Source organism: Oncorhynchus kisutch, linkage group LG5, assembly GCF_002021735.2.
Source record: "Oncorhynchus kisutch isolate 150728-3 linkage group LG5, Okis_V2, whole genome shotgun sequence".
NCBI lineage: Eukaryota > Metazoa > Chordata > Actinopteri > Salmoniformes > Salmonidae > Oncorhynchus > Oncorhynchus kisutch.
In genome coordinates, this window is record NC_034178.2 from 54,462,527 (window position 1) to 54,476,764 (window position 14,238).

General features: G+C 40.8%; 3 protein-coding genes across 3 annotated transcripts; 2 read left to right on the forward strand and 1 right to left on the reverse strand.

The window, feature by feature from the left end:
* Positions 1-104: 104 nt before the first annotated feature.
* LOC109891261 (ubiquinol-cytochrome-c reductase complex assembly factor 2-like) lies at positions 105-7,794 on the reverse strand. The gene is made up of 4 exons (XM_020483666.1): positions 7,423-7,794; positions 6,824-6,898; positions 3,477-3,546; positions 105-343 (listed from the first exon to the last, which is right to left on the reverse strand). Exons 1-4 carry the CDS (start codon positions 7,558-7,560, stop codon positions 234-236), a joined length of 393 nt encoding a protein of 130 aa, XP_020339255.1. The 5' UTR covers positions 7,561-7,794; the 3' UTR covers positions 105-233.
* On the forward strand, positions 7,776-8,991 carry LOC109891262 (mitochondrial import receptor subunit TOM6 homolog). The gene is made up of 3 exons (XM_020483668.2): positions 7,776-8,003; positions 8,346-8,470; positions 8,633-8,991. Exons 1-2 carry the CDS (start codon positions 7,900-7,902, stop codon positions 8,440-8,442), a joined length of 201 nt encoding a protein of 66 aa, XP_020339257.1. The 5' UTR covers positions 7,776-7,899; the 3' UTR covers positions 8,443-8,470; positions 8,633-8,991.
* A 2,093-nt stretch (positions 8,992-11,084) lies between these two features.
* On the forward strand, positions 11,085-13,947 carry lg5h1orf74 (linkage group 5 C1orf74 homolog). The gene is made up of 2 exons (XM_020483669.2): positions 11,085-11,201; positions 11,513-13,947. Exon 2 carries the CDS (start codon positions 11,522-11,524, stop codon positions 12,326-12,328), a length of 807 nt encoding a protein of 268 aa, XP_020339258.1. The 5' UTR covers positions 11,085-11,201; positions 11,513-11,521; the 3' UTR covers positions 12,329-13,947.
* The last annotated feature ends 291 nt before the right edge of the window (positions 13,948-14,238 follow it).

Here is a 14,238-nt window from a genome sequence, read left to right on the forward strand (position 1 = left end):
AGTTACAGTTCTCCAGCCCCATCCCTCAGCTTTTTACCGGAACAGGGGAGTCCGCTTTATTTTTTCTACTGCTGATTGCCACTTTAAAAACATTTCAGTCAGACTTTCTGTGCTCAGTCATTTATTCTGTATGTTACAATGGCCCTGCTAAAATGACAAGATGAAACATTATTAACATGATTTATTTGGTTATTTCTAAAGTGGCTGAAGGGGAAAGAAAACATACAGAAGTGCTACTTGTTCTCAGGAGCCTTCTCAGGGGTGACATCTTGTTTGGTGGAGAATCGCTCCGTGAGAGTTTTCCACAAGCCCTTCTTCTTCTCATTCATCTGCTGCATGTTACCTGAGGTGGAAGAGATGAGGGGTTAGAGAGACATCAGAACCAACCATGCATGTTCAGAACAACACCCTGTGGAGTTCCTTTAGCCTGGGTGCCAGCCTCCTGCTGAAAGAGTGCAGGTGTCTAGACTGCAAAAAGGCCTCCAGGCTAGAGTGCCAGTCTGTTTCTCCTCTTGTAGAAAAAAGCTTCTCTGAACATGTTGGTATGCTCAAAGTCCACTAGATGGTGGTATGAGTCAGATTAACACTTCAGTGGTCTGGGGCTGTATGTTTCGGGCTAGGCCCCTTAGTTCCAGTGAAGGGAAATATTAAAGCTACAGCATACAATCACATTCTAGACAACTCTGTTCTTCAACTTTGTGGCAACTGTTTGGAGAATGCACTTTCCTGTTTCAGCATGATAATGCCCCCATGCACAAAGCGAGGTTCATAAAGAAATGGTTTATCAAATAAAATGTTATATGTCACATACACATGGTTAGCAGATGTTAATGCAAGCGTAGCAAAATGCTTGTGCTTCTAGTTCCGACAGTGCAGTAATATTTAACAAGTAATCTAACAATTCCTCAACAGGTACCTAATACACACAAATCTAAAGGGGTGAATGAGAACATGTACATATAAGTATATGGATGAGTGATGGCCAAGCGGCATATGCAAGGTGCAGTAGATTGTATAAAATACAGTATATACTCTCCACCCTCTGGAGAGCCTTGTTGTTGTGCAGTGTGACGGCAGTACCAGGCTGTGAGACAGCCCAAAAGGATGCTCTCGATTGTGCATCTGTAAAAGTTTGCCGGGGTTTTGGGTGACAAGCCAAATTTCTTCAGCCTCCTGAGGTTGATCAACACACTGAGGTTATTCAACACACTGTCTGTGTGGGTGGACCATTTCAGTTTGTCTGTGATGTGTATGCCCTGGAATTTAAAACCTTCCACCTTCTCCACTGCTGTCCTTTCGAGATCGGTGTGGAAGAATTTAACTGGCCTGACCTCAACCCTTATCGAACACCTTTGGGATGAATTGGAACACCGACTGCGAGCCAGGCCTAATCGCCCAACATCAGCGCCCGACCTCACTAATGCTTTTCTGGCTGAACCGAAGCAATTCCCTGCAGTGATGTTCCAACATCTAGTGGAAAGCCTTCCCAGAAAAGCAGAGGCTGTTATAGCAGCAAAAAGGGGGACCAACTCCATATTAATGCCCATGATTTCTGAATGAGATGTTCGACAACCATGTGTCCACATACTTTGTCATGTAGTAGAAGATCTGGTATTAGTGAAGAGAAATAGGGAAGTATGTACAGTGCCTTGCGAAAGTATTCGGCCCCCTTGAACTTTGCAACCTTTTGCCACATTTCAGGCTTCAAACATAAAGATATAAGACTGTATTTTTTTTAGAAGAATCAACAACAAGTGGGACACAATCATGAAGTGGAACGACATTTATTGGATATTTCAAACTTTTTTAACAAATCAAAAACTGAAAAATTGGGCGTGCAAAATTATTCATGCGAGAGATGAGAGGTGTTGGGTTTGCGCCAGACATAGCGTTTTCCTTGAAGGCCAAAAAGCTCAATTTCAGTCTCATCTGACCAGAGTAGCTTCTTCCATATGTTTGGGGAGTCTCCCACATGCATTTTTGCGAACACCAAACGTGTTTGCTTATTTTTCTCTTCAAGCAATGGCTTTTTTCTGGCCACTCTCCCATAAAGCCTAGCTCTGTGGAGTGTATGGCTTAAAGTGGTCGAATGGACAGATACTCCAATCTCCACTGTGGAGCTTTGCAGCTCCTTCAGGGTTATCTTTGGTCTCTTTGTTGCCTCTCTGATTAATGTCCTCCTTGCCTGATCCGTGAGTTTTGGTGGGTGGCCTTCTCCTGGCAGGTTTGTTGTGATGCCATATTCTTTCCATTTTTTTATAATGGATTTAATGGTGCTCCATGGGATATTCAAAGTTTCTGGTATTTTTTTTATAACCCAACCCTGATCTGTACTTCTCCACAACTTTGTCCCTGACCTGTTTGGAGAGCTCCTTGGTGCCGCTTGCTTGGTGGTGCCCCTTGCTTAGTGGTGTTGCAGACTCTGGGGCCTTTCAGAACAGGTGTATATATACTGAGATGACGTGACAGATCATGTGACACTTATATAAAGTCCACCTGTGTGAAATCGAACTAATTATGTGACTTCTGAAGGTAATTGGTTGCACCAGATCTTATTTAGAGGCTTCATAGCAAAGGGAGTGAATACATATGCATGCACCACTTTTCCATTTTTATATTTTTGAAACAAGTATTTTTTTCCATTTCACTTCACCAATTTAAACTATTTTGTGTATGTCCATAATATTAAATCCCCCCCCAAAATTTTTTTAATTACAGGTTGTAATGCAACAAAATAGGAAAAATATCAAGGCGATGAATACTTTTGCAAGGCACTGTAATAACCATCATATAGAAGTAAACATGTTGCCCATCCCACTACGACTTGGGAAACCTTGTAGTTTATTAGGCTACAGATTAAATAACTTATGATGAACTTCACTGGGTGGTGAAAGTGTACGATGATCTTGATGCTTTTTTCCAACAAATATTGAGGGTCTGATTCTGGTGACAATTGATGCTTGACTGAAAAAAATATATATATTCTTGCTCATTCATAATAACCTCATCATGTAGACTACCCTACAGGCACTGTATCTGCAAGCTGATGGCTAGAGCACATGTGCTGTGACCAGAGTAGGCACATTTGCTACTATAGACAGTTTGTGACAAAACTGTCAGTAGAGTTGAAACTGTGATGGAAACACATAGATTTTTGTTCAGTACATGAAAACTTAAGCGAAAAGGTAGTTTGTGTGCATAACATCATCAGGGACTGATTTGGACGTGCAAGAGGTCGGTTTGGTGGAAAGACCACTGGTGGGAAAATGCGAATATTCTAAAATCTGAATAAAGAAAATATGTGCATGAAAATCTGTCGCCAATTGGATGGAATCCTAGCAAGTGACTGACATAAGAGAAACTGCTTGTGAATTGATCTGCGGGCCTACAAAAGCGCAGGCCACCAGTTACCCATCCCTAATCTATCTGTATGCATAAATCATGAATGTGATGTACTTAGGACTATGTGTCCATACCTGTTGCTAATAGCATTCTACATTCTTCCACTGTGACACCTGTAAAACTGGTATCTCTTGTGCGGGGGAACTGTGAACAGATATTACAGGAGTTAGAGGCAACGATAACCCTCATTGACACACAACTTCATCAATTGGCTTTCTCTCAGATCTTTCATAGCTGCTGCAACAAGCAAATGCACATGTAATGAACAGACATCGCTCTGTGTATGGTCATTGCTGTGGACTATAGCTCTTGAAAACCCTTCTCCATATGTAGGGTTTTCAGCCATTACATTCCCCCACATTTGGCTCTGTTAAACTACAATTCCTACGTTCTGTTTAACGTTTAGAAACGTCAATAATCATCGCTTTCTAAATGTTTTTCAAAAAGTGCTGATATGCCTCTTATCGTACATGTCAGCGAGAAAGAATCTTTCAAATAAAATAAAAATATATTTACTCTAGCTGTTTTGCAAAGATCCATACACGTTTGTGCCTCCAGTTGATGAACTTCCTCTCCAGTTAGCTTACACATAGGTGTTCGGAGCACACTAGATAGCTAATTAGCACAGGTGGCAGCCTATGGCTTTACTCTGTCTATATGAAAGATATGTTCCCATAGTAGGGTGCTGCAGCACCCCCTGAAAAATCTGAATTAAAATAATATATTTATAAAATTAAAAAGTACTGCACTGGGCCTTTACTAGTATTAGCAGACCGATATAAACGTCTGTAGCACAGGCCAAAAAATGTTTTCCACATCTCCACTTTGGCCGAAAAGGTAGTTGTATATAACAGTATCTTGCAGGATTCAATAGTTGGAATTGTAAGTGTTGTTGTGTTGTTACCCTGACCCTTTCTCTGCGATTCTGGATACCATTAGAATGACAAAGAACAAACCCCTGTCCTCAAACATTTATATCAAAAGGTGTTATGGGCAAAGACACAAATCACCCAATCAAATGAAATATTTGTCTTGATCAAAAACAAGTAAAACAACCACTTTCTATGCAGTAATTTACCATCCTTACAAACCACAATGTAAATGTACATTACTGTATTGTACATAGGTTGGTCATCTAGGTTTGTACCTATAGACTTGCCATCACCATGAAGAAAAACAATGCACAATACAGTAATTCCGTACATTGAGATGTCAAGTGGCTCACATCTGTGATGTGGCTCAGTTGGTAGAGCATGGCGCTTACAATGCTAGGATTGTGGGTTCGATTCCCAGAATGAAAATGTATGAAAATGTATGCACTCACTACTAGAGGTTGACCGATTAAATTAGGGCTGATTTCAAGTTTTCATAACAATCGGAAATCGTTATTTTTGGACACTGATTTGGCCGATTTCTTTTTTACACCTTTATTTAACTAGGCAAGTCAGTTAAGAACACATTCTTATTTTCAATGACGCCCTAGGAATGGTGGGTTAACTGCCTTGTTCAGGGGCAGAACGACAGATTTTTATCTTGTCAGCTCGGGGATTCAATCTTGCAACTTTACAGTTAACTAGTCCAACACTCTAACCACCTGCCTCTCATTGCACTCCACGAGGAGCCTGCCTGTTACGCGAATGCAGTAAGAAGCCAAGGTAAGTTGGTAGCTAGCATTAAACTTATCGTATAAAAAACAATCAATCATAATCACTAGCTAACTACAAAAGGTTGATGATATTACTAGTTTATCTAGCATGTCCTGCGTTGCATATAATTGATGCGGTGCGTATTCGCAAAAAAGGACTGTCGTTGCGCCAACGTGTACCTAACCATAAACATCAATGCCTTTCTTAAAATCAATACACAGAAGTATATATTTTTAAACCTGCATATTTAGCTAAAAGAAATCCAGATTAGCAGGCAATATTAACCAGGTGAAATTGTGTCACTTCTCTTGCGTATATGCAACAGTTTGGGCCGCCTGGCTTGTTGCGAACTAATTTGCCAGAATTTTACGTAATTATGACATAACATTGAAGGTTGTACAATGTAACAGCAATATTTAGACTTAGGGATGCCACCCGTTAGATAAAATACCGAACGGTTCCGTATTTCACTGAAATAATAAACGTTTTGTTTTCGAAATGATAGTTTCCGGATTCAACCATATTAATGACCAAAGGCTCGTATTTCTGTGCGTTATGTTATAATTAAGTCTATGATTTGATATTTGATAGAGCAATCTGAGTGAGCGATGGTAGGCAGTAGCAGGCTCGTAAGCATTCATTCAAACAGCACTTTTGTGCGTTTTGCCAGCAGCTCTTCGCAATGCTTCAAGCATTGAGCTGTTTATGACTTCAAACCTATCAACTCCTGAGATTAGGCTGGTGTAACCGATGTGAAATGGCTAGCTAGTTAGCGGGGTGCGCGCTAATAGCGTTTCAAACGTCATTCGCTCTGAGACTTGGAGTAGTTGTTCCCCTTGCACTGCAAGGGCCGTGGATTTTGTGGAGCGATGGGTAACGATGCTTCGAGGGTGGCTGTTGTCGATGTGTTGCTGGTTCAAGCCCAGGTAGGGACGAGGAGAGGGACGGAAGCTATACTGTTACACTGGCAATACTAAAGTGCCTATAAGAACATCCAATAGTCAAAGGTATATGAAATACAAATGGTATAGAGAGAAATAGTCCTATAAATACTATATTAACTACAACCTGCAAATATTACCTTGGAATTTTGAAGTCTCATGTTAAAAGGAACCACCAGCTTTCATATGTTCTGAGCAAGGAACTTAAACATTAGCTTTTTTACATGGCACATATTGCACTTTTACTTTCTTCTCCAACACTTTGTTTTTGCATTATTTAAACCAAATTTAACATGTTTCATTATTTATTTGAGGCTAAATGGATTTTTATTTATGTATCATATTAAGTTAAAATATTCAGTATTGTTGTAATTGTCATTATTACAAATAAATAAAATAAAAAATTGGCCGATTAATCACTATCGTTTTTTTTGGTCCTCCAATAATCAGTATCGGTGTTGAAAAATCATAATCGGCCGACCTCTACTCACTACTGTAAATTGCTCTGGAAAAGTGTGTCTACTAAAATGGAAGAAATTAATAGACCATTTCAGTTCACATAGAAATAACTTGCATTTGCTAAATATTTCAAGACACTGGAAAACATATGAAGCAAGTACTTTTATATTCCACAAGTACTTTGAGATTAACGGTTTTGTAAATAATTATCAGACTTAAATTACACATTCTGATCAACACTCAAATACATTTAGTTAAAAATAAATTGCACTGGGCCTTTACTAGTCCTGTATTAGCGGACCGATATAGACTTCTTCAGCTCGAGCAAATGTTTATTTTAATTTTGGGGGGGATGCAGTATAAGTGAATACTTACTCTTTCTCGGTATACATTAGTGTTGATTCGGGCCAAGCTTTCATATATTTGATCACACTTCTCTGGATCAGAGAGCTGCCAAGAAAAATCAGATCAGTTCATAGGGAGTTCATACAATATAATCTAGAAACTATCCACATACAGATACTGTTATATGGGATTGTTTTTAAGATTTAGAGGCTTCATCTGTAAAATGTCCTGCAATTTCAAAATAAGTGTTTTTGCAAAGGAGTAATGCATTGTTTCAAAATACGTCTAAACCCATCATGTTGATCATAGGTTAGGCTGCATTTCATCCTCAGTCTCATTCGTCAATTTACCAAACAGTAGCGGGGGTTATGGTTTTCAAATTAATTTTCTGTTTTTGTAAGTGAACCACCCCCCTCTGGTGCTGCCCTAACTGCATGATTGTCGTGTCTCACCACAACTCAATTACATCTCTTGACTATAGCTCTATACTTTGATTTACATTGCTAAACATGTTTGTTTTGCATGCAACTGCAAGGTCGATATGGACGGGTGCCCCATCATCCTAGCTAAATATAGCTAGCCACATTGGTTGACTTTCTCGTGCGACATTGTAAGTGGATTAGCTCTACCTGTGTGTTTTCACCTTCACGAAAAGCATGGGTTACTCTCTGCCGTAGAAACGTTCCTAAATCACGGCCTTTCTTTGATTCGTCCCGTGGCCATTCTTCGCAGAGTTTCAAGAACCGGCGGTACCGTGCTACAGACATGTTCTGTTATGCAACGCTAAAAACAAAACGAATAGATAAAGATATAAATGAGCAACCTGAGTATGGTCACTATCGGAGACCGTAGTTTTTTTTAGGCCTGTTGTTGCTATTCCATGTCCTTGGGGCGTTCTTAACCCCAACCCTAAACATAATTTATCCTTCCCTAACCTTTGCCCTTAACCATTTGAAATGCCGACGTCAATGGGATAGGGACGTGCCAACGATCCCAGATAGCGTGGACTCTGGTGTATTTCGGTGATGGTGTTACATGTCAATTCTTCCCCAAATTGGAAAACTAGAATTTTCCATCAAGGCAAGCGCTCACATTAAACATTTAAGATGAGCGCAGCTGGGAAAAAGGCTATCGGGGCACCGGGTTATGGTGTCGTGGAATGGATCAGTACCGCATGTCGATTTGCTACAGATAGAAATGATTTCAGAAGGTATGGGCCAGATGGCTAAACATTCCTATTTCAAATGCAACGTGTTTCACGTATCATTTTAGCTAGCTAGCCAACTAGCTAGCTTCTTTGCCAAACATGCGCATGTATTGTCCTTGGATATACCTCTATCAACAGCCCTGAGCTAATTGCTCAGCAGTCTGTTGCTAGCATAACATTATCTGGAAATTAGGAGGGTTTTGTGATTAAACCCCCCCCCCCCCCCCACAACTGAACTGTCATTGAGTCAACGTGTAACTCAATTAATGAATATCTCCATTCAATAACGATTCAATAATTGTACATAATGATATGAATTCGTTGCTAATCGATCTGTTTCTGTAGGAACCTTCTGGTCAACTTGGGACTCTTTGCAGCTGGAGTTTGGGTTGCCAGGAATCTCTCAGATTTTGACCTGATGTCCCCTCAACCAATCATCTAGTGCAATAACAGGATGGATATCGTGAGAGGTACAGGACAGGCCATTAAACTCACATCAGAATTCATGTTTGATAACTATTGGTATTACTGTGTAAATTACTTGTATTCTTTCTGTCAAATGTTTAATATTGGTTGTTGCCAGTTGAATGTGGAATTAACAGAATAATACATTTCTCATATTTTATTTTCAGGTGTCTCGGACCAAAATGTCAGTCATAAGGGACAAGATCTTGGGCTTGTTTGACATTGCAGGTGACTGCCGACTGACTGATCTGCAAAGGACTTTGCATCACAAATAACATCTTGTTATTTTATTTGTAGGTCAGTCAGGTCAATTGACCTATTATTCATTAGGGTTTTGATCCTCTCGAACGTGGCCATTTACTTTATATTTACTGTGTTGGCACAAAATCATTGTTTGTTGGTGATAGTCTGGAAACTGGTGTGCCTGCCTGCTTAATACATTATTAAAACTGTATGACATTGCTTTCAGTATCTCAACATTTTATGTAATTGTTAACTTAATGCAATAAATAACCATGTAAATAAATGCTTTGACATTATTTATATCTTTAAAAGTGCTAGAGAGAACTTAAACTGAGCTAGGTATGAATTAAATCAATCATATTGAAATTCTAAAATAATGAAACAGTCAGGACACACCCACTCAACCACAGTCAAGCAAAGTGTGTGCCATGCTCCAGCTGCTGGTATCAACCAATGACGTATATAAACCCTGGATTGCTGATGCTATGTATTGGCCAATGAGAGCCTTCGAAGCCACTGGTTGGTCATATGGCACTCCCAGAAGGAGCAGTCCTCCAAAGGAATGAATGGAATTCTACAGTATTTCAATAAGATATGTAATGGACAAAATTACATGATAATGACATATTTTACATGCTTGTATACTTACACTACTGTTTAAATGTTTGGGGTCATGTAGAAATGTCCTTGTTTTTGAAAGAAAAGCACATGTCTTGTCCATTGATCAGAAATACAATGTAGACATTAATGTTGAAAATGACTATCGTAGCTGGAAATGGCAGATTTTTTAAAAATGGAATATCTACAGAGGCCCATTATCAGCAACCATCACTCCTGTGTTATGTTAGCTTAATCCAAGTTTATCATTTTAAAAGGCTAATTGATCATTAGAAAACCCTTTGGCAATTATGTTAGCACAGCTGAAAACTTTTGTGCTAATTAAAGAAGCAATACAACTGGCCTTCTTTAGACTAGTTGAGTATCTGGAGCATCAGCATTTGTGGGTTTGTTTACAGGCTCAAAATGGCCAGAAACAAAAAAAAACTTTCTTCTGAAACTCGTCAGTCTATTCTTGTTCTGAGAAATGAAGGCTATTTCATGCGAGAAATTGCCAAGAAACTGAAGATCTCGTACAACGCTGTGTACTACTACATCGCCTATGGGCAAACCCACCGTCGCTTAACCAGACAGGACTGGAAAAAAGTGCTCTTCACTGACGAGTTGCAATTTTGTCTCACCAGGGGTGGTGGGTAGGATTCTCGGTTATCGTCGAAAGAATGAGCGTTACACCAAGGCCTGTACTATGGAGTGGGATTGATTTGGAGGTGGAGGGTCCATCATGGTCTGGGTCGGTGTGTCACAGCATCATCGGACTGAGCTTGTTGTCATTGCAGGCAATCTCAACGCTGTGCGTTACAGGGAAGGCATACTCCTCCCTCATGTGGTACCCTTCCTGCAGGCTCATCCTGACATGACCCTCCAGCATGACAATGCCACCTGACATACTGCTCGTTCTGAGCGTGATTTCCTGCAAGACAGGAATGTCAGTGTTCTGCCATGGCCAGCGAAGAGCCCGGATCTCAATCCCATTACAACTCTTTGTTTGTCTGAATTTGCGGGTTTCACGCATCAGCCAAGCTTCTGGGAGAGTGCGATGGTTCTCTTTTGGCTAGTGGGGAGACAACCATGAACAGCCATCCATGATGCTGTGGTGATTGACATTTAACCGTACCTGTTGCGGGTCCACGGCTTAGCTGGCTCTTAGGCGCGCGATGGTGTCCTTGGAGCGGGTGTAGGCCATGATGTCCTTGTACTTCCACGATGCTAGCCCAGCCGTGGGCAGACCTAACCTGAAGGCAAAATCTCTCCGCGTCTTGAACACTGGTGGGGGGTTCCAGGGTTCTGAGAATGGGGGTGGCAAAATACTGTTCAAAGTAGCTGGCTTTCCTGTCTTGTGGATGATGGTGACTGAGTTGGATGGTTCCTGTGTCCTAATGATGTTAATAAGATGATGATCTTTGGCAAAGGTAGTAGTAAGGGGAGACAATTTTTATTGCATGCACCAGTCAGTCAAGGAAGAGGTGGGGAGTATGGGATGTATGTTAGAGGAAGTTGTGCAGAGTAGACTATGGTTTAGGCACACAGGTTTGAATGTCACGTTGTGGATGCTAGGTCTGTGTGATGAGTGTTTAGTGGAGGAAACAGTGGAGTGTGTGGATATTTTGTGAACAGTATGAGGCAGATAGGGAGAGATTGTGTCAAAGGATTAGAGAGGCTGGTTGGTGTTTGGGTGGTGTAGTGGGGGAAGGGAAGTGGTGTCTAGGGCTCTATTTCACTTTCTTACTGGAATATGAATAATTAAAATAATTTAATGTCGGTAAGCCATGACTGGCCTTACACTCCAGTACAGTAGGTGGCGGGTTATGCACCTTAAAAGTTGGATGCGATCCGCCAACCCAATCCCGAAGCAGAAGAATAGTGCAACGACCAGAAGTAAGTAACGTTATGCTTTAAAGGTGCCGGTAGATCGATGAATAGATTCACTTTAGGATCAATGAGCTGTAGACTACTAATGAATTTGTCAAAGTAAATTATATGTGGGAAGTAACTGGAAGGCATGAGCGTGGTTCCCAAAAGCCATGCATTTCTAGGCTAACTATCATGCTAGCTGGCTACTGTAGTTCCTTTGGCATGCTTGTTTTAGGTGCAAAACTCGTACTAACGCACACTATTCTGATAGTTTTGGTCAGCATGGAGTTTCATTCATCAACATGTAATTTTGCCACATGTTCAAATTCCCCTAGGAGCAGTCCATGGCTTCTTCAGACGTCTTTGTTGCTGCTGCTCGCAAATGTCTACGAGTTGGAAAGAAACGCTTCTCTGCCACTGTGAGTCTGAACCTGGCTACTCAGGTCCTGGCTGTGGACTTGGGCCTGAAGCCCGCTCTGCTATATGACAGTAATACAGCATCTGCAGAGCAGGTCCAACAGTATTTAAACTCTCTGCAGGCTGCACAACTTGTGTCTAAATCTCTCCAGACAGTGGTCATCAGTGAGAATTCCTTGATTGTGAACCCATCCCTAACTATAGCAAACTTGGAGGCACTTCTCTTGAGGAGGACTGTGACTGTGGTGGATGTATGTCACTCATTGGAGCAGCCTGCCATCACTGAGCTACAGTGGGGAGCTATCAGGGACATGATTCATGCTTTACTTGCTCATATTAGACAGTTTGGGCAACATTCTGCGATGAGAAATGTCCCTCACCGAATTGAAAAGAGACATTGTGAGGCATGGAATCTGTGTACTCTATTTGGGATTCTATTGGGCTACCCCTCCACATACTGGTTTGACCAGAGCAGGAGCTTTGAGAACTGCCTAGCTATGTCTCCGCTGGTGGTGACCAAGGCTGTGGCATCCTGGCAGGGTGGTGGTTCTGGAGTTGAGGGTCACAGGTGTTGCCTGTATTCCTTCAGCACCCCAGAGATGTTGCAGGCAGAGATTCTGTCAGTGATGGCTAGCTGGACTACACAGCTTCAGGAACGATTTCAGCAGCAGACGATCTTCTCTGACCTCTGTGTAACAAGATCAACTGTCACCTTACCTTCTGTGGCTCTATGATTATAATGGCACTTTGTGGATGGATATTGTATGAAAAATGTGACGGTATTTGTATTTTGGATGTTGTCTGTAAAACAATTGATAAGCAAACATTGAAGCAGTTGTTCACGTTTCCAAACTGATTTACATAATCAATTTGGAAACACAATTTATTTAAAATATAAATGCATTTGTGAGGGAAGTTTACACCAATGACTACTACATCAAGCTTGTGGCTACAAACTTGTTGGATGCGTTGCATTTTGTTTTGGTTGTGTTTCAGATTGTTTTGCCCAATAGGAACTGAATGGTGAATAATTAATATTGTTTCATTTTGGGGTCACTTTTTATAAATAAGAATATATGTTTCAGAACACTCCTACATGAATGTGTATGCTACCATGATTAGGAGTAATCATGAATATATTGTAAATGATGAGTGAGAAATTAAGAGGCACAAAGATCATAATCTTTATTCCTGATTTTGGGGGTATTTCATTTTTTATTTAACTAGGCAAGTCAGTTAAGAATAAATTCTTATTTACAATAATGGCCTACCCCGGCCAAACCCTAACCCGGACGACACTGGGCAAATTGTGCACTGCCCTATGGGACTCTCAATCACGGCCGGTTGTTGATACAGCCTGGAATCGAACCAGGGTCTGTAGTGACACCTCTAGCACTGAGATGCAGTGCCTTGGACCACTGTGCCACTCAGGAGCCCAAAATAGTATAATATGATCATCATTATTCATGATCTGTAATCATGGTAGAATCCACATTAGTGTTCAGAAACATTCTATTCTTCACTTCCTTTTGGGCAAAACAATCTGACACACAACCAAAACAAACTGCATATGCATCCAACAAGTTAATAGAGTCACAAGCTTGATGTAGTCATTGTGTGCTAGGAATATGGGACCAAGTACTTATTACTTTTTCAAATGGGTGGACTAGATGCATAAAATGCCTTCATTTCTAAACAATAAAACAAAGTTATGAAAATACCCTCAAATTAAAAGCGACATTCTATACTGTCGGCTCATATGAAACATTTGATCTCAAATCCAAAATGCTGGAGAAAAGAGCCAAAAACAGAGAGGAGTGTTTATACTAGTTAGCTAAAATGGTGTACAGGCTAAAGGCGTATGCTTCTCAGCCTAAACAGTTCGGTAGAGTTCGCGTCTAAATTGACATTTTGTGACGGTTTTTGTTTGTTTTGGACTTCGGTGAGTTTTTTTTATTTGTGCTGTTTGGGGGCACAATTTATTTCTGGAAGCAAGCCGAAGTTCTGTGCTGAAGTCTACGCCCCTTCATCGGTGATTGGTCAACAGTAGGGATTCTTCACTCTTTGTCATTCAAAACAATGCAACTCGTTTTCATGCACATTGAATAATACTGCACCTGACATGTAATTAGTTAGATGTAAAATTGTGTGACTAATCTCTTTGGCAAAAACTTAAAAATGAATGAAAGATTTCTTGACTTATAGGTTAATTCTGAAGAAGTGTATACTGGCTACGTCTCAAAATGTACAATGAGTACTTTTGCCGCTTTTATTTCTCTTTTTCAAGCAGTCTTAAGGAAGTATGTGAGCGCACTCGTTCGGGTAGCCAAGTCTGGCTAGGCGCCAGCCGAACTGAAGTATGCTGACAACTTAAGTGGAAAGTAGAATAATAACCATTCATTTCTATGGATGATTGTTACTTCCATCAATATGGCGGGTGCTAACTTCAGAATAGCGCCCTGTCAGCCATAAAGCATATCCTCCATTACTAGTAGGGTTTCCCATAGACGTCATAGAAACAAGCTTCCATCTCTCCAGCCCAACGTCCTGAGGCTGATTGCATTGCTGCCTGGATGACCAAGAGGTAGAGCCCATTGAGTAGTTCAGTTGTCAGTGTCTATGGATTAGTGACCGGAGTCCTAGT

What these genes read in the sequence shown, in the direction of transcription:
- LOC109891261 (XM_020483666.1), bottom strand. Translation starts at nt 7,560, where the DNA reads ATGTCTGTAGCACGGTACCGCCGGTTCTTGAAACTCTGCGAAGAATGG. An exon ending in GTGAAGGTGAAAACACACAG is followed by an intron (nt 6,899 to 7,422) that starts GTAGAGCTAATC and finishes TTTTCTTGGCAG; the next exon opens with CTCTCTGATCCAGAGAAGTG. An exon ending in CTAATGTATACCGAGAAAGA is followed by an intron (nt 3,547 to 6,823) that starts GTAAGTATTCAC and finishes ATCTGTTCACAG; the next exon opens with TTCCCCCGCACAAGAGATAC.
- lg5h1orf74 (XM_020483669.2), top strand. Translation starts at nt 11,522, where the DNA reads ATGGCTTCTTCAGACGTCTTTGTTGCTGCTGCTCGCAAATGTCTACGA.
- LOC109891262 (XM_020483668.2), top strand. Translation starts at nt 7,900, where the DNA reads ATGAGCGCAGCTGGGAAAAAGGCTATCGGGGCACCGGGTTATGGTGTC. An exon ending in GATAGAAATGATTTCAGAAG is followed by an intron (nt 8,004 to 8,345) that starts GTATGGGCCAGA and finishes CTGTTTCTGTAG; the next exon opens with GAACCTTCTGGTCAACTTGG.